Genomic DNA, 25918 nt, shown 5'->3' on the forward strand with positions numbered 1-25918 from the left:
CTCCACTTTAGATAACTAAAATGGGGAAAAATTATAAGAATGTGAAGTAATTTCACTATTTACACTGTTTTCATTGAGATAAGTTAGAGAAAATGCAAACACAGTGGTCAGTTCCATTTTGGTTTATAGTCAGTTTCTAATCAATTTTACTTTTAGCACAAGGCTGTAAAATTTCAGTGGCAAATATGGCAAAGAAAAAGGTTTGTTTAAAAACTGCCTCCACTGAATTTTTTACAAAAAAAATCAAAGTAACACTTGTATTGCTTTTAGGTTTTGTAAAAGCTTGGTTGTTGTATAACATTACAAAATTAAACCTGGGCTTAAATTTGACCTGAGAGAGTCCCTTTGCTTAATAGAACTTCATTGTAATGCAGCTACTATGCCTATTTTATCAATAGGGAAACAGACATAAAAAAAAGTTTCCAGCCTCATTTTCTTAGGTGATGAGTACCAAAACATCCCATTGCAGTTAACTGTAATTGTAGGTTCCTAGCACTTCAGAAAAATTAGGCCATGAGTGACTTGTCCTAAGACACAAAGGTCAGAAGCAGAGTCAGGAATAGAAACTGACTTCCAGTTCTGTGTTGTGACTACTACATTATGATTAGATACCATTAACTCTGGCTTGAATAGAGACTGGGAATGGTTGAGTCATTACACTACTTGAAGCTTTTTCCATATAACTATCCTTACACCTCTTGTCAACTGTCTGTAATTAACCATCTTGATTATCACTACAAAAGTTTTTTTTTTTTCCCCTGCTGATAACAGGTCATCTTAATTAATTAGCTGGCATGGCATCTTCTCTGTATGTGTATATATATATACACACTCTTCTTATATGTTCCATTCTGTGCATCCGATGAAGTGGGCCGTAGCCCACGAAAGCTTATGCTGAAATAAATTTGTTAGTCTCTAAGGTGCCACAAGTACTCCTGTTCTTTTTACATTATGCTGCCTCTCATGGTGGAATTTCCACTGCCAAGAATTCTCTCTAAAAATGTCTGGTTTATAATAATAAGCTATTTAAACAGCGCAATTCAGGATGTGGATGAAATGTATCTTATCTTACAAGTGTCAAAAGCAATATAATCTTTTTTCTTACCCACTCTGATAAAGCACTTTGAGATCTACTGATCATATGCACAAACTAAGAGATTATCTTCATAAAAATCTCCTTCCCCTACTCCCTTCTCCCTCCTGGTATTTTACAGTTACTGGACAAGAGAAGAACTGTAAGAGTAGGGGATTATTGGAAGGCGATTTGAAGTTACTTAGCTCATTGATGGTAAGTTATATTAAATTACACTGCTGTAATTATGGTAATACTTGTAATTTATTTTTAAGTTATGCCAGGGGGGCCTAGAACATATGGACAGGGACCCTATTGTTAGCTTCTGTAGGTATCTATCTACATATCTATATATAAATAAAAGAGGGCACTCTGAAAATTTTGTTTAGGTGATTCTCTACAGAGGTTAACTTTGGGTAACATATGGTACATTTTGTCCTTGACTGAATTCTCTCACTTTTGTTCTCTTCTGTCAAACCCAGTTATTGCCATTTTCGCCCAGTCAATTTCCTTATTTTCCCCCTTTGGGGCTGCTTATGATACAAACCAACCTGATGGGAATTTAAACTATAGTCTCAACTAGAGATGGGCAAGAGATTAACAAATACGTAGTGGCTCTGGTTTGCTAATTCCCAAACCATAAATTGTTTGAATAAAAAGTGAACCAAATCCAAATCTCTCAGAGTGTGGGGAAAGATTAGATAAAAGGTGGCAAAGTTGACCCAGTTCTAGATAAAGACTCTGGATATAGGAATTTTTCATCTTATGGATCCTGGGAGGTGTGTGTAGGTAGGTGTGTGTGTATGTGTAATAGAATGAATGCCTATACCAGAGAACATGCATCTCTGGACCATCCCCAAGGCAGTTAGGATATTGGGCAAGGAGAAAGGGCATTTCTTTAGAGTGCTGGTGCAATGTGTCTTAGCAGACACGATGTTTGCATCCAACAGGCATCCCAAAGTAAATAGGAAAGCAACCCAACATGGCATAAAAGACTGAAGTTACTGTGATTCTGCTTGACCTGTGATATGCTAATCCCCCTTGACTGCTATAGGCTTCAAATCAGAGCTGAAGGCACTCTGCATGTTACTGGATTGGGCCCAGAAAATACGTAACAGCTGTGTTGGGTGGAATCCAGAGTAATTTTAAATGTTTAAGACACTTGTGCCAAATACACATTTCTGCAGCCACTGAAGAATTACTGAAAAGGGGATAAGCTGGGCAGGGTTTACCTTCCTGGATCTCAGCTCTGTACAGGGCTTTACTTTATTGGCAGGAGAACCTTGGGCCATGATTCTTCCCAGATGGCCGTAGAGTGGGGTTGGGAGAGTTAAACTAATTTTTCAGCAACTATTCCCTTGCCAGTAATTAAGAGCTTTAATTAACCTCTGGGCAACTGAAATGAGCAGGAGTTCGCATTTCACAGATGAGGAAACGGAGGTGAAGTAATATTCCCAAAGCCAGAGAGGACGGGCAGGGCTGGGACTACAACTCAAGAGTTCTTGGCTCCCAGGTTCATGCCTAGAAACCTGCCCCAGCACCTTTGATCCAATCCTGTAAGCCTGTTCAATTTCAAGTGGCTGCTGCGGACAATGCCAGGCTAGCTATGTGTGTCTATACGGTGCCCTGATCCTACCTGGGGACTAGGGGCCCTACCGCAGTATACATATTAAATACTGATACAAGCCATACAGCAACACAAGTGTGATTATTTGGTTTGGTAATTCAGTAGGATTTTTCCTCCTGGATGAGTAAAAGCTTGGTTCTCAACCAGGAGTCTGGGGGGCTGCAAGCAGGTTTCCAGGGGGTCTGCCAAGCATAGCCAGTGTTAGACTCGCTAGAGCTCAGGGCAGGAAACTAAAGCCCTGCCACATGGAACTGCAGCCTGGGGCACCAGCCCCTGGTACTGAAGACAAAGCCTGAGCAACTTAGCATTGCAGCGCCCTCTTTGGTGTGGGGCTCCTGGCGATTGCCCTTCTTGCTTCTCCCTAATGCTGGCCCTGGCTTTTATATACAGAAAAACAGTTGTTATGGTACAGCTGGGCCGGGGAGTTTTTATAGTATGTGGTATGGGGGGGAGGTTCAGAAAGAAAAAGGTCAAGAACCCCTGAGCTATGGGATGAAATGATCCTGCCCTCAAGCCCCTGTATGCACAGATCCAGTAGGAACCCTACCTTTCATAGGTGATCCCTGTGGCGTTGCTGGGACATGCACCCCCATTCCAGGACCTCGACGATATGGGAAGTTCTCAGGGCTGTATTTCTCACAAAGAACTTGCATGAAACTCCGTCCGCTGGGCTGGTCCATGTTCCCTTCTTGGAATTCTACAGTTAATGCAGAAAACAACTGATAATATACACAATCCACTGCTCATCAGCTCATCTCCAGCAGGCTGCAGTGAATTGTTTGCTACACTTCCTTAAGTAATGGACAATTTTTTAAAAAGCTAAGAACACCTTGGCACAAAACAGAGTATACCACCATATATTTAACTCCTCCAAGCACAAGTACCCTGAAATACTACCAGACATTTCCTCAAGACAGTGACCCACAGCAAAAAAGTTCTGCTTACTGATCTTATCAGTAACTGTGAACACTTCCTAGATTCCCTGGATCAACAGGTTTGAATCCTGACAGAGTCAACTCAGCCCTTCATTGCTTCGAAGGGGATAACACTGACTTCCATGAAGTTTACTGTGCAGGGATGTTTTAAACAAGACCATAAAAATTAAAATCCTGCCTGCTCTGTATGGACATTTACGAAGCTATGGAACTTAATTTAAAACTCTGTCTCAGGGTCATTGGCTAAAATTCCCAGCCTCAAAGTTATGGGGCATGCTGTCTGCCTGGCTGACATGCTCCACACAAGAAGTGGCTGCATTTCAGTGATGCCACATGCATATAGTTCTTAAAATGCATTGGGATGTGTCAGAATGAATGGTGCTATGTAAATATTATAATCATTAATCCGCATAAGATAGTTATTACACACCCAGAGAAACAATGCATAGCTATTATTTAAGACCACAAAACACAGTAGAATTCCAACAAGATTAATACAATCATGCCCATGACAAAACTATAAAATCCTAAATTACAATTGAGCTGCCACTGTCATCATAACAATATCTTGCACTGACATAGCTCTTTTTCCCCACAAGGATTGCAGACTACTTCACAAACATTAATGAATCCTCATAATGCTCTTGTAAGGCAGGTAAGTGTTATTTCCATTTTACAGATGCGGAAAAGAAGGCAGAGAGATGTGTGACTTGCTCACAGTCACAGGACTCCGGCATAGCTTATATCAGAACCATAGGGTACAGACTCTAACTCAAACTATTTATCTTAGGTATGTCTGGGGCACCCATCATTATAGACAACAGTGCCTCATTCACAGCAAGTTTGAGCGTGAAAAAGAACATCAGCCTTTTCCAGCTGACCATTTCCAAAGGTGTTAAACTGGGACTGCTACCTAGGCATGGAGAAAGGATGGAAAGATACAGGCTTTAGATTAGGATGTTAAGACTGTGCCATGAATCAATAGCACAAACACATGAAGAAATTGCTCGGCCAGCCATAAAAAAAAGGCTTGCTAGTTCAATTTTGCAACTCCCTAACGTATTTCGAAGATGCATGTCACTTGGGTATTTATGCACCACATGAAGCAAGGTAACATTGAAATTACAAAGCAGAGGCTCTTTATATGCCAGATCAAAGGACTTTGTGTATTGTGGTTTGCTGACCTTTACAGAACAGTATCAAATGTCGGCTGGCAGTTACTCAGTGCCTAGATACTATGGTGACTGGTATTCTCCACGTACCCCAGATAGAAGTTAGCTCATCTGTCCTAATTTCTTACCCAGGGCTCTGAACATTTCGTAATATTTATGATAAAAACAAATTGTGTTGCATTAAGTCAAGGGAACTGCACAGCACAAGGGCTTAATACAGCCTCCGCATCCTAAAATGTAGCCTGCAAGGCATCTTGGATGAGGAAAAATCCAGAAAGACATGATTTTAACAGCCCAGGGCACAGGTCTACAGCGACTTAGCGCTTTGAAGATGTTGAACAATACAGAAGTGCTAAGGATTATTTTCCTCTCTAAAGTCTCTGAGGACATCCTGTTTGTTTCAGGACTTTGCCTTTTTAGAAGAAACACTGCCATCCCATCCGTTCAAAGAGTCTGCAAACGCTTCTCAGAACTGCATGCAGGGTGAGGAAAAAGCTGAGCAACTTTCAAGTTTTCATTGCAACTAAACTTCACCAAAAACCAATTAGCCAGCTATACTGATTGCTGAAGAAGGCATATCAAACAAAGAATATGGCACTGCCTAAAGTCAACTTGATAAACTACGTCAAGACACTGTGGTCTAGTATTTAGAGCACTGGATGCGAACTCAGGAGATCTGGGTTCTACTCCTGGCTCTGCCTCTCGAAGAACTTGGGCAAGTCACTTCACCTTCCTCTGCCTCGGTTTCCCTAATTATAAAAAATGGAGAAATGATACTGAGCTCCTTTTTAAAGCATTTTGAGATCTATTAATGAAAAACAATAAGGACTAGATGTTGTTATGTTTTCAGGACCAGGGCTATTAAGTTCCCCCAAAAAGAAATCTTATCATACAAAAGCTGCCTAAAATTATTCTCCTAAATTCCCTGAAATGCAGTCGAACAAGCATAAATGAGGTGAATATTGGGCCGCTGGTGTCTGAGTTTTCCAAGTAAGGTATAAATAATTAACTATTTTCTATTACCAACAGAAAGGTCAATTCAAGCTTGTACATTTCTCTTCATCAATCTAGCGGCTCCAAGAATCTGCCTTCCCTCTACCTACCCAGAAGACTGTGTCTATGTCCCATCTCCACTGCAATCAACTCTTCCTTTGATCCACCACAGGTGGAGATGAATGGAAGCATGGCGAGCTGAGGCTGCGGGGAAGGGGGAACAGTAGGAGTGGGGCTGGGAGCTAGGCTTCGTGGCCGGGGGCTCAAGGGCAGACAGGATGGTCCCACGGGCCAGATGTGGACCGTAGTTTGCTCACCTCTGCTCTATGCCATTATCTAAATCATTGATGAAGATATTGAACAGAACCGGATGCAGAACCAATCCCTGCAGTACCCCACTTGTTATGCCCTTCCAGTATGACTACGAACCACTGATAACTACTCTCTGGGAATGATTTTCGTACATAATACAACACAACATATAATGGGAATAAAAGTATCTTCTCCTAAAATTCCATTTGTGTGGACATCAAAGCCCCCATGGCATTTTTATAAGAGTTTGCCATTTTGTTCTCAGCCACTTTTTCTTTTTAAGTACTCTCTCACCACATAAGGCTGATTACCCATGTGGTGCACACTCCTTCTCCTGAGGAAGCTTCATTTTAGTGACGCAATGTGTATTATTTGTGAATGGCAACACTCAAGGAAGGGTCCCTGTCTCATTAAACATACATTTCATGTTGAAATGTACAATACGCTGCAGGGATGATACATGATAACAATCAAGGCTTTGCGCTGAAATGCTCTGATCTTAACACACACTTGTAGCTCAGTTACACAGAAGAGAAAGATATTTACTTCCAAATATGCATTCAGACCTTCTGTGATGGACCATTTAAAATTCTAAGTTTTTAAACAAAAGAAACTCACTCACCCATAAAGCTCTATCTCCTTTACTTTGCTTTTTAGTCAACTCCACCACTGTTCATGCACTGAGCAAACATCGGTTGGTAAATTCCACATGAGAAAGTCACCTCAATACAACACTGGAAAAGAAAACATCAGAAATATTTCACACTGAATTTTTAGCTTAGCAAACTAATTTTGTCTCCAGAGGATAGCAAGCTTAGGGTCTGCATAACTTTCCCAATTCAAAAAGCATCTTTCCCAATTCCAATTCCATTCCTGAACAGTTAACACTAGTCATAATCATTCTAGATGCATTTTCCAAAGTTGCACTACTGTTCTATGCAAATATGCATCAATAAGGCAAAATATTCAGGGTTAATAATAAAGGGTTAACAGAAAATGCAAGGACAGCATATGGTATTTTCAAAGCATGTTTCACACATACAGTGGCATGACATGATAATTTGCACTGTAGCATTTTCACACAGCTGACTAAAAGGACATCTAGTTTTAGATCCAAAATTAAGATTTTTTTTAAAGTGTTAATATGGAAATAACTACAAAATCTACTCTGAAGAGGTACCCATGATATTTTTAAAATATCAATGAAAAGTGTTTTTCTGGATTTAAACCTTCCTCTAAAGCCGAGATCGGCAACCTTTTGGAAGTAGTGTGCTGAGACTTCATTTATTCACTCTAATTTAAGGTTTTGCATGTCAGTAATACATTTTAAAGTTTTTAGGTCTCTTTCTATAAGTCTATAATATATAGCTAAACTATTGTTGTACGTAAAGTAAATGAGGTTTTTAATATGTTTAAGAAGCTTCATTTAAGATTAAATTAAAATGCAGAGCCTGGACCCAGGCAGTGAGAGTGCCACTTAAAATCAGCTCACGTACTGCCTTTGGCACGCATGCCACAGGTTGCCTACTTTAAAGTGTTTAAAGTCCCCTGCTTTAAAGTGTTGTGAAATCAACCAATAACTATATGCTAAATGTAAGAGAACCAGAAGGTGAAACTGACTAGTAACCAGAGTAAACTGACTCATCCCAGCCAAGGAAATACAAAAAGAGACAAACTCAAGGGAAGCAAAATGTATATCAGATTTTTATGCTTTCATTTCCAATGACCTAAGGCACACAGGTTTCTTTAGCTAAATGTTATAAAGTATACTGAAATCTTTGGAGGGAGGGAGCAACAAACAAGGTGTTCAAACGTACAGAATAAAAACACGATGATGTTAATAGCCAACTGGATTTGTCAAGAACAAATAATGTCAAACCTATGTAATTTCCTTCTTTGCCTGTGTAACCAGCCTAGCGCATGGGGGAAAGCAGTAAAAGTGATATATATATATATATATATATATATGGACCTCAGTAAGGTTCTTGGTGCAGTCCCCCATGAAATTCTCAGAAGTAAGCTTAGGAAATATGGTCTAGATAAAATTACTATAAGGGTGGGTGATAAATGGTTGAAAGGCCAAGTAGCTATCATAGTTCACTGTAAAAGTGGCAAGTTTTATCAAGTGGGGCCCTTCAGAGATCTGTCCTATCTGGCACTATTCAATACTTTCATTAGCAATTTGGATGAAGGAGTGGAGAGTATGTTTATAAAGCTTGCAGATGACACCAAGGTGGGAGGATTTGAAAGACAAGATTAAAATTCAAATTTATACTGATAAACTGGAGAATTGGCCTGAAATCAATAAGATGATATTCAGGAATGACAAGTGCAAAGTACTGCACTTCAGGTGGAAAACTCAAATGCACAAAGATAAAATACCATAGGAAATAACTGTCTAGGCAGCAGTACTACAGAAGAGAATCTAGTAGTTACATTGGATCACAAATTGAATGAGAGTCTACAGTGTGATGCTGTTGTGCAAAAAAAAGTCAAATGTCATTCTGAGACGTATTAACAAGAATATCATATAAGATACAACAGGTGCACTGGTGAGACCCAGTTGGAGTACCATGTCCAGTCTGGTGCACTACACTTTAAGGAAGATGTGGACAAATTGGAGACAGTGCAGAATAGAGCAACAGAAGTGATAAGAGGTTTAGAAAACATGATCCATGAGGAAAAGTTGAAAGAAATGGGCATGTTTAGTTTAACTGAAGGCTGAGTTTTCAAATACATAGAAGGTTATTATAAAGAGAATGGTGATCAATTTTTTTTCTGTGTCCACCAAGGCTAGAACAAGTAATCACCTTAGGATGAACTATTCTTATAGTTCAAAAGCTTGTTGCTTAAACAGGTTACCAAGGGAGGTGGTGGAATTCATATCTTTTTGGGGGTTTTATGAACTGGTTAGATAAACACCTGTCGGGGATGGTCCAGATATACTTAACCCTGCCTCAGCGATGGGGGTGCAGGAAATGGACTAGATGACCTTTCGAGGTTCCTTCCTGTCTCACATTTCCAGTTCTAAGCTGGGAAAAGTGCAGATTATTATAGCACATATTAGGTATAGCCAAAACCGGTAAGTTAATACAAAGCTGAGTTTAACTGAACCTTATACCGTTTGTTTTTTTTTAATCACATGCATCACTTTTTCTTCTCCATGATGTAGTGAGAATAAGTCAATATCTAGGACATTCATGCACTTGACTAGTGGTGCTCACCCTCGGGGCGGGGGAAAAAAATCAAAGATGCATCTAAATGAAACTGGCTTATATTTGAACTCTCCAGGTGCAAGCAGGCATTAAGGGCTAGCTTCACAGAAGGTCCGACGAAAAGCCTTCCCTCTGTTTCTCTCACAAACCGCCCAGGCCCCCTGTGCCCCGGCCTTCACCAGTGTCAGGGATCACCCTAAGCGCTCAGGGATCCAGAGTCACTCCGCATTCCCCCTCCCCACCCGTCAGGCCACAGCACCCAGGGTGCAGCAAGCACTCAGCCCGCCTGAGGACCCCTCTCCCGCAGGGCCGTGCGGCCAGTGCCCTCCCCCACCTCTCAGGAGCCCAGGGGACACCGGGGAGCAGTGCCCTGGGCAGGGCAGGGCAGGGCAGCCCCCGCCCGCTACGAGGGGGCCCCTGACGGCTCGGCCACTCACAGCCCCAGCGCCATGGGGCCCCCAGCCCCACACCCCTGCCCCCGGGGGGGTTGGGACGCGCAGGTCCCGGCTCTCACCCGGCCCCGCTCTTCCCCCGCCCAGCCGCCGCGTCCTGCACTGAGGCCTGACCCGGAAACAGCTCCTCGGCAACCAAACATCACGTGAGCGCCAGCTGCGCGGGTCACGTGAAGAACGGGCGGGTGGGGAGGAGGGCTAAAAGGGAGGTTACCATGGAGACGGTGAGGCTTCGGGGCCTAGTTGGAGCAGGTCTGCGTAGTCCAGCATGCATTGCGCTGCCCTGGCCTGGAAGTCCTGTTTGGGGCATCCTCGTCCCCCTCCCTCCGGCCCAGACACCCCCCCCCCCCCGTGAATGGGGCAGCATCACAGTGCTGCAGTGACTTCACACCTCGTGACATCACAGTCAGACGGGGTGACATCACAGAATGACAGGGAGACACCAACCTGCTGTGTTGCATCATGTCTGTACAACCCTGCAACATGCAGCAAGAAATACCCCCGGCCCAGGCAGGTGAGTCCTGCTGATCATTCATTATTACTATTGTTATTGATGACGATGAGGTGGGGTGCTAAGAAAGGAGTCCTTTATTTTTGAAATACAGTGTTGGTAACCCTAATCCTCGCACTGACATCACAGCCTCATGCTGCACCATGGTGACAACAGGCAGGGGACATCCCACACTCATGTTGCTTTGTCAGGCCGTGACACAGTAGCATGTGGCTGTGGCTTTCCATCATCACATTCCTTCTTTGGAAAATTATTTGAAAAAGCTCTGTGGACATGCTACAGATGGGGCCAAAATAGAGTCTGGGATCTGAACCCCCTTAAGCTAGAGGGACACTTAGCTCCAGATCCAAATCGTGCACTCACACCCATCTGTAACCAATACAGATGTGTCCTGCCATAAATATAATTGTACAATACACTGCTGCTATTACCCCAGGGAAACAGAAAAAAAGTATTCTATGGAGAAAAATTTATTGCTAGCTCATTGATATTGTATTCCAAATTTAGAAAAAAATACAAATGAGGGACTATATAAAAGGGGAAAAAAGAGCTACAGGGGTGGATTTTTGTTCCACAAATCTGAAACCTAATCCACAGGCAGTTTGGATAAAGGTCCTATTTTAAATATTGCACTGCCTTTCCACCCCACCTTTCACCTAATACAGGGAAGTCTTATCTTACGTAGGGGTTGCGTTCCGCGGTTAGCACGTAAAGTGAAAAACACGTATACTCAGAATTACATCCCCAAGCCCTTTAAATCCCGCCTGCAGCTCCGGCGGCTGGGTTGGGGCAGCATTTAAAGCACTGCGGGGAGCCTGGAGGAGCCCTTTAAATGCCAGCCTCAGCCCGTCTGCCAAAGCTGTAGGCGGGATTTAAAGGGCTCCACCGGGCTTCCCGATGCAGTGGGGAGCCCAGAGGAGCCCTTTAAATCCCACCCGCAGCTTTGGAAGCCAGGCTGGGGCTGGCATTTAAAGGGCCGGAGCTCCATGGTGGCTGGAGCCACGGGCCCTTTAGTTCACCCCAGGGGCTACCAGCCACCTCTGCAGCTGGGAGCCCCTTGAGTGATTTAAAGGCCCTGGGACTCCCAGCCACAGCTGGTGCCCCAGGACCTTAAATCTTGAGGCCACGCCTCTTCTGCTTTAGGCCATGCCCCCAGACTCCGGGCCTACATCGTAAAGCTGAAATCACGCATGTTAAATGCGCGTAAATTGTGACAGACCTGTACTTACAGAGAGTTGCAGGAAAGCCCAGCTATCATTTACAAGTTGGTCTGTTTCTGCTGCTTATTACCTCGGTCATGGCTCCTCTCTGCATGTGACTGGCCATGATGTCACAAGAGAGTATGATAAGACACATAGAGAATAAAGCAGCAGCACTGGATAAACTTGTTGGCAACAAATCTTCCTGATTTCCCACAAACATCCTCAGTGATACTAGACGATAAGAAATAGAAACTGTCTAAAATGAGGGATTTCACCTCTGCTACAAGTAATCAGTGGAGGAAATTTGTCAGCAGAGTTACATCAAGGATGGTGAAATTAAATGGGTCAAAATCTTTCCATGAGGCATGAGCAGCTCTGCACCTCTCCAGCATCACCAGCACAATACTACTGTTACAAATAGGAACCCATCCATAGCCCACCAAGACAACTGAACACATTGTGCCTGTTTCTCTAGTCTTAAAATGGGGATAATACCACCTCCCTTCTTCACATGATCATTGTGAGGGCAAATACATTAAAGATGTGCAGCATTCAAATATTGCAGTGATAGGGGCCAGCTAATTATATCAGATCTATTGTAATCTCTTTGAGATAGTATCTTTGTCGTCCTACCTATCTTGAAGCACGTACCATGCTGTTGGTATAATACAAGTAATAATATAAGTGATTGATCTGAGGGCAAAACTCTTGGGACAGAGCAATATCAGCAGTTGGTCTTCCACAGTGAAACTCCACACCAGAGATCACAACGAGCCCAAAGCCTGACCATTTTCAGAGCATTCTGCTGTAACAGTAGCTGTCAACACAGCATCTAGGTACCTGTTACAAGGCTAAGAGCTGCATTAAGCTAGTTCAGAACTGGTCTTGCGTATTCCCACCCTTTGGTTCAGCCTCTTTCTCTGATTCCCCACCTCTGCTCGTTGCTGGGCCTTCATGCTTGAAGGCTTTTAAAATAAAATATTGGGTTTGCAACTGTAATAAAAAAAGGCTGGTAAGAAGTATATCGATTTCCTGGTCCCAGTCACCCATCCTCATTCAGGATTACAAAAGGGTAGTATCCTGTCAGTGTCCGGTCAGTTACCACAGTTGTTGTCACAGTATGAGCCGTGCTTTCACATGGTCTGACTTGTATCCCCAGAGTCACCCTGAACTTTAGGCGTGTGTCATATCTATGAAGTCAGAGCTGTGGATTTGTTACCATGGCAATGTGCAGTGTTAGAAGCCATGCTATCAACACTCCAAAATATACACACAGTTTTCACAGGGCTGGTTTTCTCTTTAACAGAGAAGAAACACTTATCTACATTCCTCTGAATGGCTTATTTGCTTCCTTTTATACATTCCTAAGAGTGCTTTGTCTTTGTTTGCTTTGCTTCCCATGTTCTCATATGTTTTAGTAAGATAAAGAACCCAGATGCATTCAGAATATGCAGTCTTCTTCTAACAACCCCCATATTTTTGCATGGGTTACCTAAGCTATTGAATCACTAGTACACAAAGAGTAAGAATGTACCTTAGTTCATAACTTGTGCCATCAGATGGCATTTTGATACTAAATTCATTTAAATTGCTGTATTCTAAATGAGTTACAGATTCAACAGGACATAATAGATTTCCTTGTTGACCTCTACTGGGTCAAGACTGTGAGTGTGAGATTATGACCAATGCATTCCCTGGGCTAAATACAAGTCTACTTTAATGGGTCCTACATAACTCAGAGAATTGTTAATGGGATATAGTCTTTCACCTCTATCTGCCAGTTTGAAATCAGCCCAACCTGGTCGTGATTGAAAGTGCTTATCTGTTGGCTGTCTCGTGGCCCATGTGAAAAGAGTTTGGTGGGTTTCAATCCAGTCCCTAGTAGACAGGTATCCACATCACAAAACCACACCTGGCACTAAATGCAACCCTTCGCTGATAGGCTCAGCAGAGAACTCAAGGACCAAATAGGTTATGGGAATTAAAATCACCTCTTCACATTTCCTTTAATAATGGTTGAGGACCCTGTTGGTGGGCAAATATGGGGGAAAGTTGCACTGCTGCTTACCTATAATCTAGCTATTCTGTGAATGGAAAGTAGGCTTCACTCAATAGGGCATCAGTCCTGCACCATTCATCAGTAATAAATTCATGCTGGGTGAAAGACCAGTTTAATCCTTATTTCATTATTCTGACCCATTTTAAAGATGAACCAGTACTCTGGATGCAAACATCCCCAAACCCAGAGAAAGTTTGGCTGAAGATTCATATCCCATGGCTTACGACCAGCTCTACTGTACCATATTTAATTTAACTTAATAAGAATGGTTGGGACCTGTGGGAATGAGGCACCCAAGCCTCATTGATTTTCAGTAGTATTTGAGTGCCTTATCCACATTACCAGCCAATACAAATTATAGTTAATACCTTGAAATCTGTGATCCAAATGCATTTCAGAAAAGTTGGTAAATCTCATTATCCCAGATTTACAGATGGGGAAACTGAGAGGTGAGGCGCGTTGCTCAAGGTCACACAGGGAGTCAGTGGCAGAGCCAGTACAAGTTTAATATCCACTGGATGCTGCTGCCCCAAAATTGTCATCTAAATATTGAAATGATTCATTTTTAGTGTTGTTTAATCATTTTTGGCAAAAAATTAAACATCTGTGGCTCTCTACTTCTTGTCTGTAGCTTTTATATCCATTTGCTTATTGGTTTGACAACCACATCTTCCTTTACCCTTTGAGATTATTCTTCAATTCCTCAGAGAGACTTCACTTTTCTCACAAATCTCTCTTCCTTTCACTTAATTTAAACATTTTTGGCCAATTTCATGATTTAATAGTGAGAAATAAGTTTGGAGCTTTAATAAGTGTTGAGAGAAGAACTTTCATTTTGGCTGAGGATTACGAGGGGAGTTGAAGGTGAAAATCCCGTTAGACATGTCATCCAAATTTGAGCTCTAGACCAGCAGAGGGGCTCGATCCTGAGAGATATTGAAGGCCTTCCACTTCCATTGACATGAGTGTGGCCATGTCTATTCTGCATCTGAGAATGAATCTCCCAGCCCAATGCCACTGACTTGTGGTAGTGGGACTTCTGCTAGCACACTAAAAACAGCAGTATTGATGATGCAGCTCAGGCTGGAGCTTGGATTCTATAACTTCGGGGCTGGGAGGAGGCGGTTCAGAGCACCATCGACACAACTATTTTTAGCATGCTAGCATGAGACCAGCTCGCACTGATCTGTGGACCCAGGCTGGGAGGCTCACTGTCAGATGCAGTGTAGACATACATGGAGATTTTGGGGGCTCTGAGCACCTTGCAGTACTGAGCCTTTTAAAATGCAGTGCGATAAATGCACAGCAGTGGCAGCTCTCAGATATTTATCTAATAACTTTAAAATCCAACTTCACTAACCGTTATCCCCAACCGTTCAGCTCAAAGCAGCTTCTAACTAACCCATTCATTTAAAGTAATAATTCACTATGACCTCAGATTTCACAGAAGAGCTTCAGGAATCATTTTGTGGGTCTCTGTAAATTATCCAGGCCTAATGCACTCTCATGCTACTTTTCAAGTAGGCATCACTAGACTGTAATCATTGAAATATAGTATCACTAGCCCGCAGATATCACTTGATTCACTTTTGATTTAACAAAATCAGATTGCAAAATAAAAAAACGAATCAATAAATACCAGCACATTTCTGCTAGTTTTTGGTTGGTTTCTGAACTCACCTTGAGATGGTCATGGGACAAAATGTACTTTAACCGTACATGCATCTGACGAAGTGGGTATTCACCCACGAAAGCTCATGCTCCAAAACATCTGTTAGTCTATAAGGTGCCACAGGATTCTTTGCTGCTTTAACCGTTTTGTTTAAGATTTTTCCTGCTTTCCTGGCTAACCATTAACAACTAAAGGGGGGAGCTTTTCAGGTAATTCCCTGAAACGTGCAAAAATCTTGCTGTCTATTTGCTGTCTATTTGCACTGTGGATGATTTTTACCCAGCAAATATCCAGTGTAGCTGTAGCCATGTTGGTCCCAAGATATTAGAGACACAGGGTGGGTCAGATATTTTTGTTGAACCAACTTCTGTTGGAGAGAGAGACAAGCTTTCAAGCCTATCATAACCTTAGTCCCAGATCTGGACCTTAGCGTCCAAATTATGGGGGTTAGCATGAAAACCTCCAAGCTTAGTTACCAGCTTGGACCTGGTACTTGCTGCCACCACCCAAAAAATTAGAGTGTTTTGGGGCACTCTGGTCCCCCTGAAAACCCTTCCCTGGGGACCCCAAGACCCAAATCCCTTGAGTCTCACAACAAAGGGAAATAATCCTTTTTCCCTTCCCCCCCTCCAGGTGCTCCTGGAGAGATACACAGACACAAGCTCTGTGAATCCAAACAGAGTGACTCCCCCTCTCCGTTCCCAGTCCTGGAAACAAAAAGGACTTTCCTATTCCCCAGAGGGAATGCAAAATCAGGCTAGCAAATCCAATGCACACAGATTTCCCCTGATTTCTTCCTCCCACCAATTCCCTGGTGAGTACAGACTCAATTTCCCTGAAGTAAAGAAAAACTCCAACAGGTCTTAAAAGAAAGCTTTATATAAAAAGAAAGAAAAAATACATACAAATGTTCTCTCTGTATTAAGGTGACACAACACAGGGTCGATTGCTTAAAAGAATATTGAATAAACAGCCTTATTCAAAAAGAATACAAATCAAAGCACTCCAGCACTTATATTCATGCAAATACCAAAGAAAAGAAACCATATAACTTACTATCTGATCTCTTTGTCCTTACACTTAGAAACAGAAGATTAGAAAACAGAACTACTTCTCCAAAGCTCAGAGAAAGCAGGCAGGCAGAAAACAAAGACTCAGACACAAACTTCCCTCCACCCAAAGTTGAAAAAATCCGGTTTCCTGATTGGTCCTCTGGTCAGGTGCTTCAGGTGAAAGAGACATTAACCCTTAGCTATCTGTTTATGGCAAAGCCACACAAAGTTGGTCCAATAAAATATATTACCTCCTCCACCTTGTCACCCAGACAGTGAATAAACAGTTGAGTTTCCAGGCACACTGCAGGGTCTAACTTGCCATCAGCTACCTGATATTTCATAGTTTTATATAGTTTAAGGCCAGAAGGGATAATTAGATCCTCTAATCTGACCACCTATATATCATAGACCCAGGTGGACAAACATTTTGGCCCGAGGGCTACATCTGGATATGGAAATTATATGGCAGGCCATGACTGTTCATGAAATTGGGTGTTGGGGTGTGGGAGGGGTTGTGGGCTCCGGCTGGGGTGTAGGCTCTGTGGTGGGTCCAGAAATGAGGAGTTCAGTGCATGGTAGGGGGCTCCGGGCTGGGGTAGGGCGTTGGGGTGCAGGGGGGGGAGGACGGGCTGGGTGTGTGGGCTCTCGGTTGAGGCTGGGAATGAGGGTTTGGGGTGCAGGAGGGTGCTCCAGGCTGGGACCATCGGGTTTGGAGGGCGATCAGGGCTGGGGCAGGGGGTTCAGAGGGCAGGAGGGGGATCAGGGCTGGGGCAGGGGGTTGAGGCATGGGAGGAAGTCGGGGGTGCAGACTTCAGGTGGCACTTACCTCAAGCAGCTCCCAGGAGCAGCGGCATGTCCCTTCTCTGGCTCCTACGTGGAGGCGTGGCCAGGCAGCTCTGCATGCTGCCCTGTCTGCTGGCGCTACCCTTGCAGCTCCCATTGGCCATGGTTCCCAGCCAATGGGAGCTGCGGGGGCAGCGTGTGGCACCCCCTGGCTGCCCCTACGTGCAGGAGCCGAAGCAGAGACCTCCCGCTTCTTCCAACAGCTGTGCAGAGCCAAGGTATGTGTGGAGTCAGGCAAGCCCTTGACCCTGCTCCCTGACTGGAGCGCTGGAACGGGGCAAGCACTGGACCTGCTCCCAGTGGGAGCTCAAGGGCTGGATTAAAATGTCTGATGGGCTGGATGTGGCCCCTGTGCCATAGTTTACCCACCCCTGTCATAGACCATTACATTTCACCCAGAAACCCTTATACTGAGCCCCAAGACTTTTGTTAAACCAAAGCATTTCAGTCCTCAGAGGACTAAATTGTTGTGTGCCCCAGCAGAGAACAGGAGAGACCAAGGTGCCACCAATGCCCAAGGCCCATGGAGTGGCAGAATGTTGATTAAGTGAGTCATGCCCAGATGATCCCAGCAGGTGATCCACACCCCATACTACAAAAGAAGGTGAAGGAAACCCAAGGTCCCCAAATAGGTGATGGTGGTAACTAGTGATGCTATGAGACTCTGGCAGGGATTGCACGGAGAAAGCTGATGAATGTATGTTATATTTATGCTGTCTCTGGGTTATTTGATCTGATCAGGTATAATTGATGAGTCCGTTAATTTGTCTGTGTGTTTTTACAAGATAGACAAGGGAGCCCAGAACACTTCAGGTGAGGTGTTTTTTTGGTGCAGTTTAATAAAAATAGGAATCATAACAAACAGATCAAGGGACTTTCAGAATGTCCCAGCTCATTTCTGTTGTCAGGTTAAAGCACATAAAAGCAGGTGTTCTGAGCTACTATTATTAATTGTATTACCAGAATGCCTCAGAGTCCCAGTCACAGATTAGGATCTCATTGTGCTTCTACAGTGCCTAGCACAAAGTGCTAAGGTTCCAAAGCAGAAATGTCTGTACAGTGCAAAACCAGTGCAACTGGCACCAAAACCGATCTGAGCAAACTGTAATCAGCGATACAGAGGCACTGCAGCCTACTGGTTAGAGTGCAGAATTCGGGGTTCTAACCCCAGCTGTGCTGCTGATGTACTGTGCAGAATTGGAAAGCCGCTTCACGCTTCTGTGCCTCCTGTATAAAAAGGGGCTAATGATACTTACCTAGGATTACTGAGATAACATCTGTACAGCATTTTGAACATACAGGGTGAAATCCTGGCTCCAATAAAGTCATTGGCAAAACTCCTATTGACTTCAACAGGGCCAGGATTTCACTTGTAAAGTGCAGTCTGAGTGCGGAGTTGTGTTATTAGACATGGCAGTGAATGCAGGGGACCAAAAGGTGTTAATATGAATGCCACGATCACTTAGTGTGTGTGCCCAACCAAGTGAGCTGCCTGGTATATTAGCATTACAATGTATCCCCACTCAGAACAGCGCTGAGGCCACGACTGAGAAATGCCTTCCTTGTATCCTTTATAGGAAAAAAGCTCTCTGCACCCACAAGCAACAGCAGACCTTCTATTCAGCTTAGACACCAGCAGCACTAAGAAATACCTGAGAGGGCACCGTGACCATTAGCATACAAATCAGCTGAGCAACTCTGGATTCCTGCTTCCAGAACAACGCACCTGTGAAACTCAGCAGGTATGAAAGGCAAGCATGGGCACAGATTATGCTAAGAGTCCTCACCAAGCTGAGAAAAGTCCCTGGTGTAGCCCACTTAGACCGTTCTAAGGGGTCAATAACTCTTTTGGTAAGCTGGGTGTTTGTCTGTAATTCTCCAAAGAGGAGCCAGCACTATCTGTCCTCTGCATAGTTTGCAGAGACCTGATTCTAGCTCATTCTCTGCCCAGAATGGAATACAAGGAGGAGCAGCAGCTAAGAAGGAATCTGCTGTCAGCTGCTCCTCACGTCATGGGGTCTGACAGCCAAGAGCACAAGTGGCACGGGAAAGTGTCAGCTTTCTAAATCCTAACCCAAAGCATCTATGGACCTAGCTAGAGGGGAACAGGTGATGGGGCTCCAGGCATGGACTGGCTGGGCCTTCCTGTGCCAGCCTTGCTGGAGTATGGCTACTTTTGGAGCTGGGAGGAAAAATCACAAGCTCTGTAGCTCTCCCTGATCATGGAAAGGGACTTATATACAGATTGGGCACAGGATCTGGCCTCTGGAAAGATGCCAGCCTATTTATAGGATTCCAGCTTTCCTCATGTTGAAGCAATTATTATTAGCTAACACATGGCAATTCTCCAGCACCTTTCATCCAAAGCATTCAAAGGCCTTTGCAAATGCAAATGAATTAAGCCTCACAATATGCCTCTGCTCACTCCCATGTATCAATCTAAGGTACTTATCTGGTCCCCATCACCCTAGTATCTGAGTGTCTCCCAGTCTTTAATGTGTTTGTCCTCCCAGGGCAGGGCTGTTATCTCCATAGTACAGATGGGAAGCTGAGGCACAGAAAGGCTAAAGGATTTGCTCACAGTCACACAGGGAGTCAACTGACAGATCAAGAAATTGAATTCCCCACTCTCCCAAGTTCTAGCTAATGCTCTAACCACTGCATGATCCTCTTTCTTCATACTAATGATAATCTTTCCCATTTTACTTATGGGAAAACTGAGGCACAGAGAGATCTAGGGAATTGCTCCAAGTCCCACATTAAGTCAGCAGGAGTTCCAATCTTCTGCTTTAACCACTGGTTACTTTGTGCTCTGTAAACAAAATAACGATATGCAGAAGCAAGGACACGCTGAGGGGCCAAGCACACAGTACTGAGGTATTGTGGCATGCTATGGCATTCCATCTTTGGATAGGGTCCCTTCAACACTGCGATTAGTTCATGTTGCCCAAAGGTGTTCCCAACAGACAGGCCCTATGCAGTGCTGATAGGCTGGTAACATCAGATCTGATGTAAAGACAACAGGCCAGATACTAAGTGGTGCCTCACAGGAAGTCCAGCCCAGTATGTGCATAAATTTCACACCTCCGGGATTCTGGGCTGTTCCAGGGACCAGCATTAAGTCCCTGGCCTAAATTAGAGTAGCTCCTGGAGCTAGATTAATTTACAGCTGCTTCCCCGCAGCCACCGGTGGGCTGTTCTGTAGTTCAAAATAGCTGGATTGTCCCAGATGCTCCCCCTCCTGTCCTATGCCATCCCTGTCCCCTCTGCCACACTGTTGGGGGGTGAGGTTACTGCAGGAGGTGGCGCACTGCAGAAGTTCCTCAAGGGAGCAATCCTGCACCTTTCTGCCTCCAGAGTGGCACAAAGGGGCTGCAATGAGGGATGGGATCTTGCCCCGGGGCTGCCTGTGAGGGTTGGTAGTAACTGGGATTTGCAATTTACAGAACATAGGGGAGTTACTAGGATTTAGGGTTGTCTCTGCACAGACTGTGCCTCTATATTGTTTCCTGGCCCTGAGCTCCATTCAGTTACTTCAGCAAACACTGCTGCCCTGTCCCTTCAGGCAATGGAAGGGAAAAGTGGTGGTGGGCAGGGAAGGTGACCGATAAAGTACATAGCATAGATAAGGAAGCTAAATCTGATTTCTTAGAATCATAGAATATCAGGGTTGGAAGGGACCTCAGGAGGTCATCTAGTCCAACCCGCTGCTCAAAGCAGGACCAATTCTCAACTAAATCATCCCAGCCAAGGCCTAACCTTAAAAACCTCTGAGGAAGGAGATTCTACCACCTCCCCAGGTAACCCATTCCAGTGCTTCACCACTGTCCTAGTAAAAAAGTTTTTCCTAATATCCAACCTAAACCTCCCCCACTGCAACTTGAGACCGTTACTCCTTGTTTAGTCAGTATTAATTCATACTCTTTTGCTCCACAGGTTTGGGAAAGGAGAGAATCCAGCAGAGTAATTATTCCAGAATAGCATGTCCACATGGGAGTGTTAGTGGAATAGCTATCGTGCGATAGCTATTCTGCTATAGCTGTGCTGATCAATTTCCCAAAGTCCTAAGAAACCTCAGCTGTTACTTTTGATCATGATTTGGTATAGAAGTCTGCATTACATTCACGCACTTGTCTGCCCAGCTCCGTGCCATCTGAAATTACCAACAAACAGACTCTCTTAATGCCAGAGTGAGTTGTATTGACACTGGACACTTAGTACAGAGGCACTTAGCAGTGTCACTCTGGATTTCAGGGTCCTTGCTATGCTCTGACCTCCATTTAGGCTGCCTATAGACTAAGCCTGTCATGGTTGATAAATGGCGCAGGAATAAAACTGGATGCTCTGTGTTCATCTAGTCCTGGTTTAATCTTGCGAGCAATAATCAGAGCATCTCCTATGAACACCCTCGCAAATGTGCTTAAGCTGTTTACTGTAGACTTTGGAAGAACAATAGGTTTTAGGCAGACAAATCAGTCATCTCAATGCTCACCTGGGAATAAGAGAAGTCTTTTTTTCACGCTCATTTACATTTGCTTTAGGCTTAGAAATAAACTACATCAAATCTCAGCTCAGCGAGAACTAAGCCTGGAGAAAGTCAAAGGAATAAACTCATCAACATTACCTGGGCCCTAGAGAAGGGCTGATGTGAGACTGGAAGTGTTCTCTCTTTGGGGTCTAAAGCAACCTGAGTTGTTGGGGAGGCCAAACAGAACTGCAGAGATATAGGGCCAGATCATCAACTGGTATAAATCAGTGTTAGGTTGACTGATGTCTATGGAGTTGTGCTGTTTACATCAGTGGAGGATCTGGCTCATATTGTGTATTAAACCATCTCTGTGCTGCACTTCAGTTTGTATCTGTAGTACACAGTTTGGGCCAAATCCCTAGCTGGTGTAAATCAACATAAATCCCTTGAAGGCCATACTGATTTATAGAAGGTGAGAATTTGCCTATTTAAGAATGCTAGCAGCTCATTAACAAAAACCTAAGCCTATTAGAAATGATTCCATTGGTAGTACCTTTAAATTCCAGTGGGCACCTTGAAGCAAACATTCCACTGCAAACCATTGCAACCCTAGTCTATGAGAACTGGAAAGCAAAACTAACCAAAAACAAAAGTGAAACTAACTAGCCTATTCTCATTGATCTAACTGTGAAAAAGGTAATGCCAAATATAGTAAATAGTGCAAAAAGTAAATATTAAATCTTTCCAGTTTTAATAATCCAAGCTGTTATTTGTCACAGAGATAACAATATTTGTTTTGAAACAAATGTTTCAGTATTTGATATGTGGTACGAAAACGTATATAGAAAATATATAATCACAAACATGACTGTCTGAAAGCTGGCCAGTGACCTTTGGGTCTTAGAGGATTGACAGCTCTATTGATAACCACAGTGCTGGAATATGAAGAGGAAACTAGAATATTGGGCTAATAAAGTTAGCTTCCTTCCCTTTGATTATCTGTCTCTCTTTAGCAGATCTTTTTGGAAGCTGGTTTTAAGTTGCACTTTACACTGTTAAATGGTTGCCAGGTTCCACCTGAGAAGCAGCTGCATATTAATGGGGTTTCAGCTGATCCCTGCCTACAGTTTGTGAAGTACTTTCTTTCCAAAGATGCAATATTATTTGCTGTAAAAGGGCCTATTAATTCAGCTGGAATGGAGTGCCTTCCTTCCTGAAAAATCTCTCAAGAGTTGTATCCATTGTACTGATAAGAGACTGAATTTCTCCCCATGGCATCAAGTATCAGAGAAGCCTGCTTTTACTGACTTCATCACTACTGCTTTCAGGTGTGTGTTTTCAATCAGTTTGTGGCCATCAAATCATAATGGGATTTCTGGCACTTTGTGTTCTTTATATTCTACTCAGCAGGCATTTGTGCACATTTGTCTTCTCCTTTACAAACTCTAAAGGAAAAGCTGAAAGTTGAATAATTTACAAATTATGCCCACCAGCATTTACACTTTTCCCAGTTTGGCAGCATCATCTTTGGAAGGGAATTTATAAGGCACTGGACTGTTAGGTATCCTGGTTCTCCCGTTTTTCTTTTAGATCTCTATTTAAAGTCTGGTTTAGAGTTTTTGCAGCTTAAGGGCCCAGTTCTGATCTCATTTATGCTACTATTGCATCAGCGTAACTCTACTTGCTTTTATGGAGTTACTCTTGATTTACACCACTGTGAATTTAGAATCAGGCCTTTGAATGTACAACCACATTTCCACTGAAGTCAATAAAACTATGCCCATTTTATACCTGCTGACAATTGGGCCCAAAAGTCCTGTTAAAAGGTGTAGGAAGGACAAGTAGGATATTATAGGTAATTAGTTAGTGACCAAGGGATTTAAGTCCAGTTAGCTGTGGCTTGTCTTTTTGAACAGATATTTTTCCTGTTCTTATAGACAACATATAACAAGGTTTCCTTAAACTCAGTGTTGAATCCTGCCTCTGTTTCTCCTTTCTTACATACCCCCATAGACCAACTCACCAGCTAGCTACATCAATGAAAGGAAGCTCTTTCCTTCCCTTTTCCCAAAACCCTATTTACTATTCAAAAAACTCAATCTAACATCAGTCAAAACAAGAATACCAGGTCCTACTGCATGGCCCCTTCTAAGGTATCTACCTCAGAAGGCTTTAGCTTCTAATGCTGCTTACACTTTTCCCCACCAAGTCTTTCACCTAGCTAGCATTACATTACATTAAACCCCTTTCCAGACCCACCCTATAACTCTCATCCCTGAGTTAACTTCATGTCAGATCTTTCTCTCACCTGGAGGGAGGCAACTGATTAATGATTGGCAGAAGGGCTGACCCTTAAAGGGCAACCCAATCCTATGACATCACCATCAAGGAACATTTTTGGTTCTGAAATGGTTAAACAGTCATCTTCACTATTATCCAGTCAGAAGAACTGAACTAAAAAGAGATCATCAACTCCCCTTTTGTCATTTTCAGCTTGCCACAGCCCTGCTGGCTTGCAAGCCTCAAGATGTGCCTCTTGTGTTTTATTGATGCTGCCAAGTTCAGTAAACAACCCCTCTGCTAGTCTTGCAAAGGCCTTAGGGCCGCATCAACACCTTCCCAGTGCCCACAGTTAGTTACAGGCTGGACTTCAGGGGGAAGTGCTGAGTGAAAAATTAAACTGTCTGGAATGCAAAACGAATAAAACTTTCATCAGAAAAGAATCCCCAGAGTTTTTGTTCTTTTCATCCGAGAGCTTCTCCTAACCAATAAGACTGGCCAATCTGGCGGATGTGTGTTTTCATATTAACAGGGGAGGAAGGGAACCAAGGGAATTTAGGTAATAGAAACACTCGGTGTCCATGCCTCCTGGGTTCTGCAGCGAATCTCTTGTAATGGAAGAGGGAGGCAGGGGGGCTCTGATGAAACAATTAAAAGGGATTAAAGCCAAGTACTGTATTTTAATTGATCTAATCGTCGCCTCCCAGTGGACGCCACAGAGCTATCTTACTAGAATTACGCTCATTTTCTCAAGCAATGGCTATGCTGGGAAAGTGCAATTTGGATGGCAAACCACTCCAAATCTTGACCTTCATTAACATGTGAGTGGGATTGGCCAAATGAAAGAGGCCATCAGAATGGTTTCCAGGGTGAGAACAAAAGGGGGAGGGGGGCAGTGTCCCACTCCAGTTCGAGTGTGTGTTCCTGCTCTGTTTGTGTACTTGTACATAGGCCATACTTACAGGCTGGGGAATGCTATCCTGGAAAGCAGTGCCTATGAAAACGATTTGGCAAGGGGCATGGTGGATAATCAGCTAAAGATGCATTCCCAGTGTGAGCCTGTGGCCAAAAGTGCACCTGTGTAAGCAAGGGCTGCATAAACAGGGGAATAGCAAGGAGGCATAGAGAGATTATTTTTAACCTCTTTAATTTGGCAGTGGTGCAGCCGCAGCTGGGAGTTGCAGCTCGACAAATTCAGACTGGAAATAAAGTGTAAATTTTTAACCGTGTAATGGGAGCATTGGAACAATTTACCAAGGTTTGTGGCGGATTCCCCACTTTTAATTCAAGGTGGGAAGGTTTTCTATAAGATATGGGCTCAGAATTCTTTTGGGGGCAGCGCAATGCCCTCTGGCCTAGGGCAGCCTAGATGAGCACAAGGGTCCCATCTAGATTTTGTGAGCACACCATGTAAGCCCCTCCTGTGTATGTGGTCTGAAAGACACCAGCCAAGGCCTTCAAACCAAAGCAGCTTTTATCCATCCACTACTATTTCAAGGTTTATTTGTATTTTTTATTGTAAACAATGTGCTCAAACAACGGAAGAACCCCCCCCCCCCACCATATACAGACTCTGATAGAAAATACAGCCTGGGAAAGGGAAGCTGACAAAAAATAGATAAAAGTGAAGACAAATCAAGAGCAAACTGCGCTGGTTTATTTTTCCTGATGGCCTCAGTCTAAGTGATGCCTGGGAGATTCCCTCGGCATAGCAAAAGGAGAAATGTCTGGCATTGTCAAGTTCTCTCTTTAGTCACTGCAGCAATGGGGGGGGGGCGAGTCAGATATGGTAAATGATGGACGGGAATCTTTTCTTTTGCTAATCTGTAAATAAATTTTCAAAAGCGAGTGGCTTTTGATGAATAGTGCCTGGCACGCATAAGACCATGTTGGCCTTTAAACAAACATAAGAGGTTTTTCTGATGTCTCCAGTCTTCTTGTCAGGAATGCAAAATATGCTGGCAAATCGTAGAATGCATGCTGTGAGTTACCACTAAAATCAAGGGCCCACTTCCCCACGTGTTAGAAATCCACCCAGCACAATTGGCGT

At 43.5% G+C, this 25918-nt stretch overlaps 1 protein-coding gene and 1 long non-coding RNA gene across 6 annotated transcripts in view; one reads left to right on the top strand and one right to left on the bottom strand.

The window, feature by feature from the left end:
* The window catches only part of TBCEL (tubulin folding cofactor E like), a 31936-nt gene extending 22017 nt beyond the window's left edge, over nt 1-9919 (bottom strand). For 2 of the 5 annotated variants that reach the window (XM_030538211.1, XM_030538207.1), the window contains exons 1-3: nt 9841-9919; nt 6734-6845; nt 3247-3396 (exon numbers count right to left, since the gene is read on the bottom strand). In XM_030538211.1, coding sequence (XP_030394071.1) covers nt 3247-3396; nt 6734-6737 — 154 coding nt within the window. In that variant the 5' untranslated portion in view covers nt 6738-6845; nt 9841-9919. The other 3 variants (XM_030538208.1, XM_030538210.1, XM_030538209.1) reach the window with 3 other exon arrangements.
* A 110-nt stretch (nt 9920-10029) lies between these two features.
* LOC115637168 lies at nt 10030-24305 on the top strand. Its single transcript, XR_003997185.1, has 3 exons — nt 10030-10292; nt 18698-18862; nt 21057-24305. It is a non-coding gene; the product is annotated as an uncharacterized LOC115637168 (long non-coding RNA).
* Nucleotides 24306-25918: the final 1613 nt, after the last annotated feature.

This window comes from Gopherus evgoodei, chromosome 19 (genome assembly GCF_007399415.2).
Source record: "Gopherus evgoodei ecotype Sinaloan lineage chromosome 19, rGopEvg1_v1.p, whole genome shotgun sequence".
In the NCBI taxonomy this organism is placed as follows: domain Eukaryota; kingdom Metazoa; phylum Chordata; order Testudines; family Testudinidae; genus Gopherus; species Gopherus evgoodei.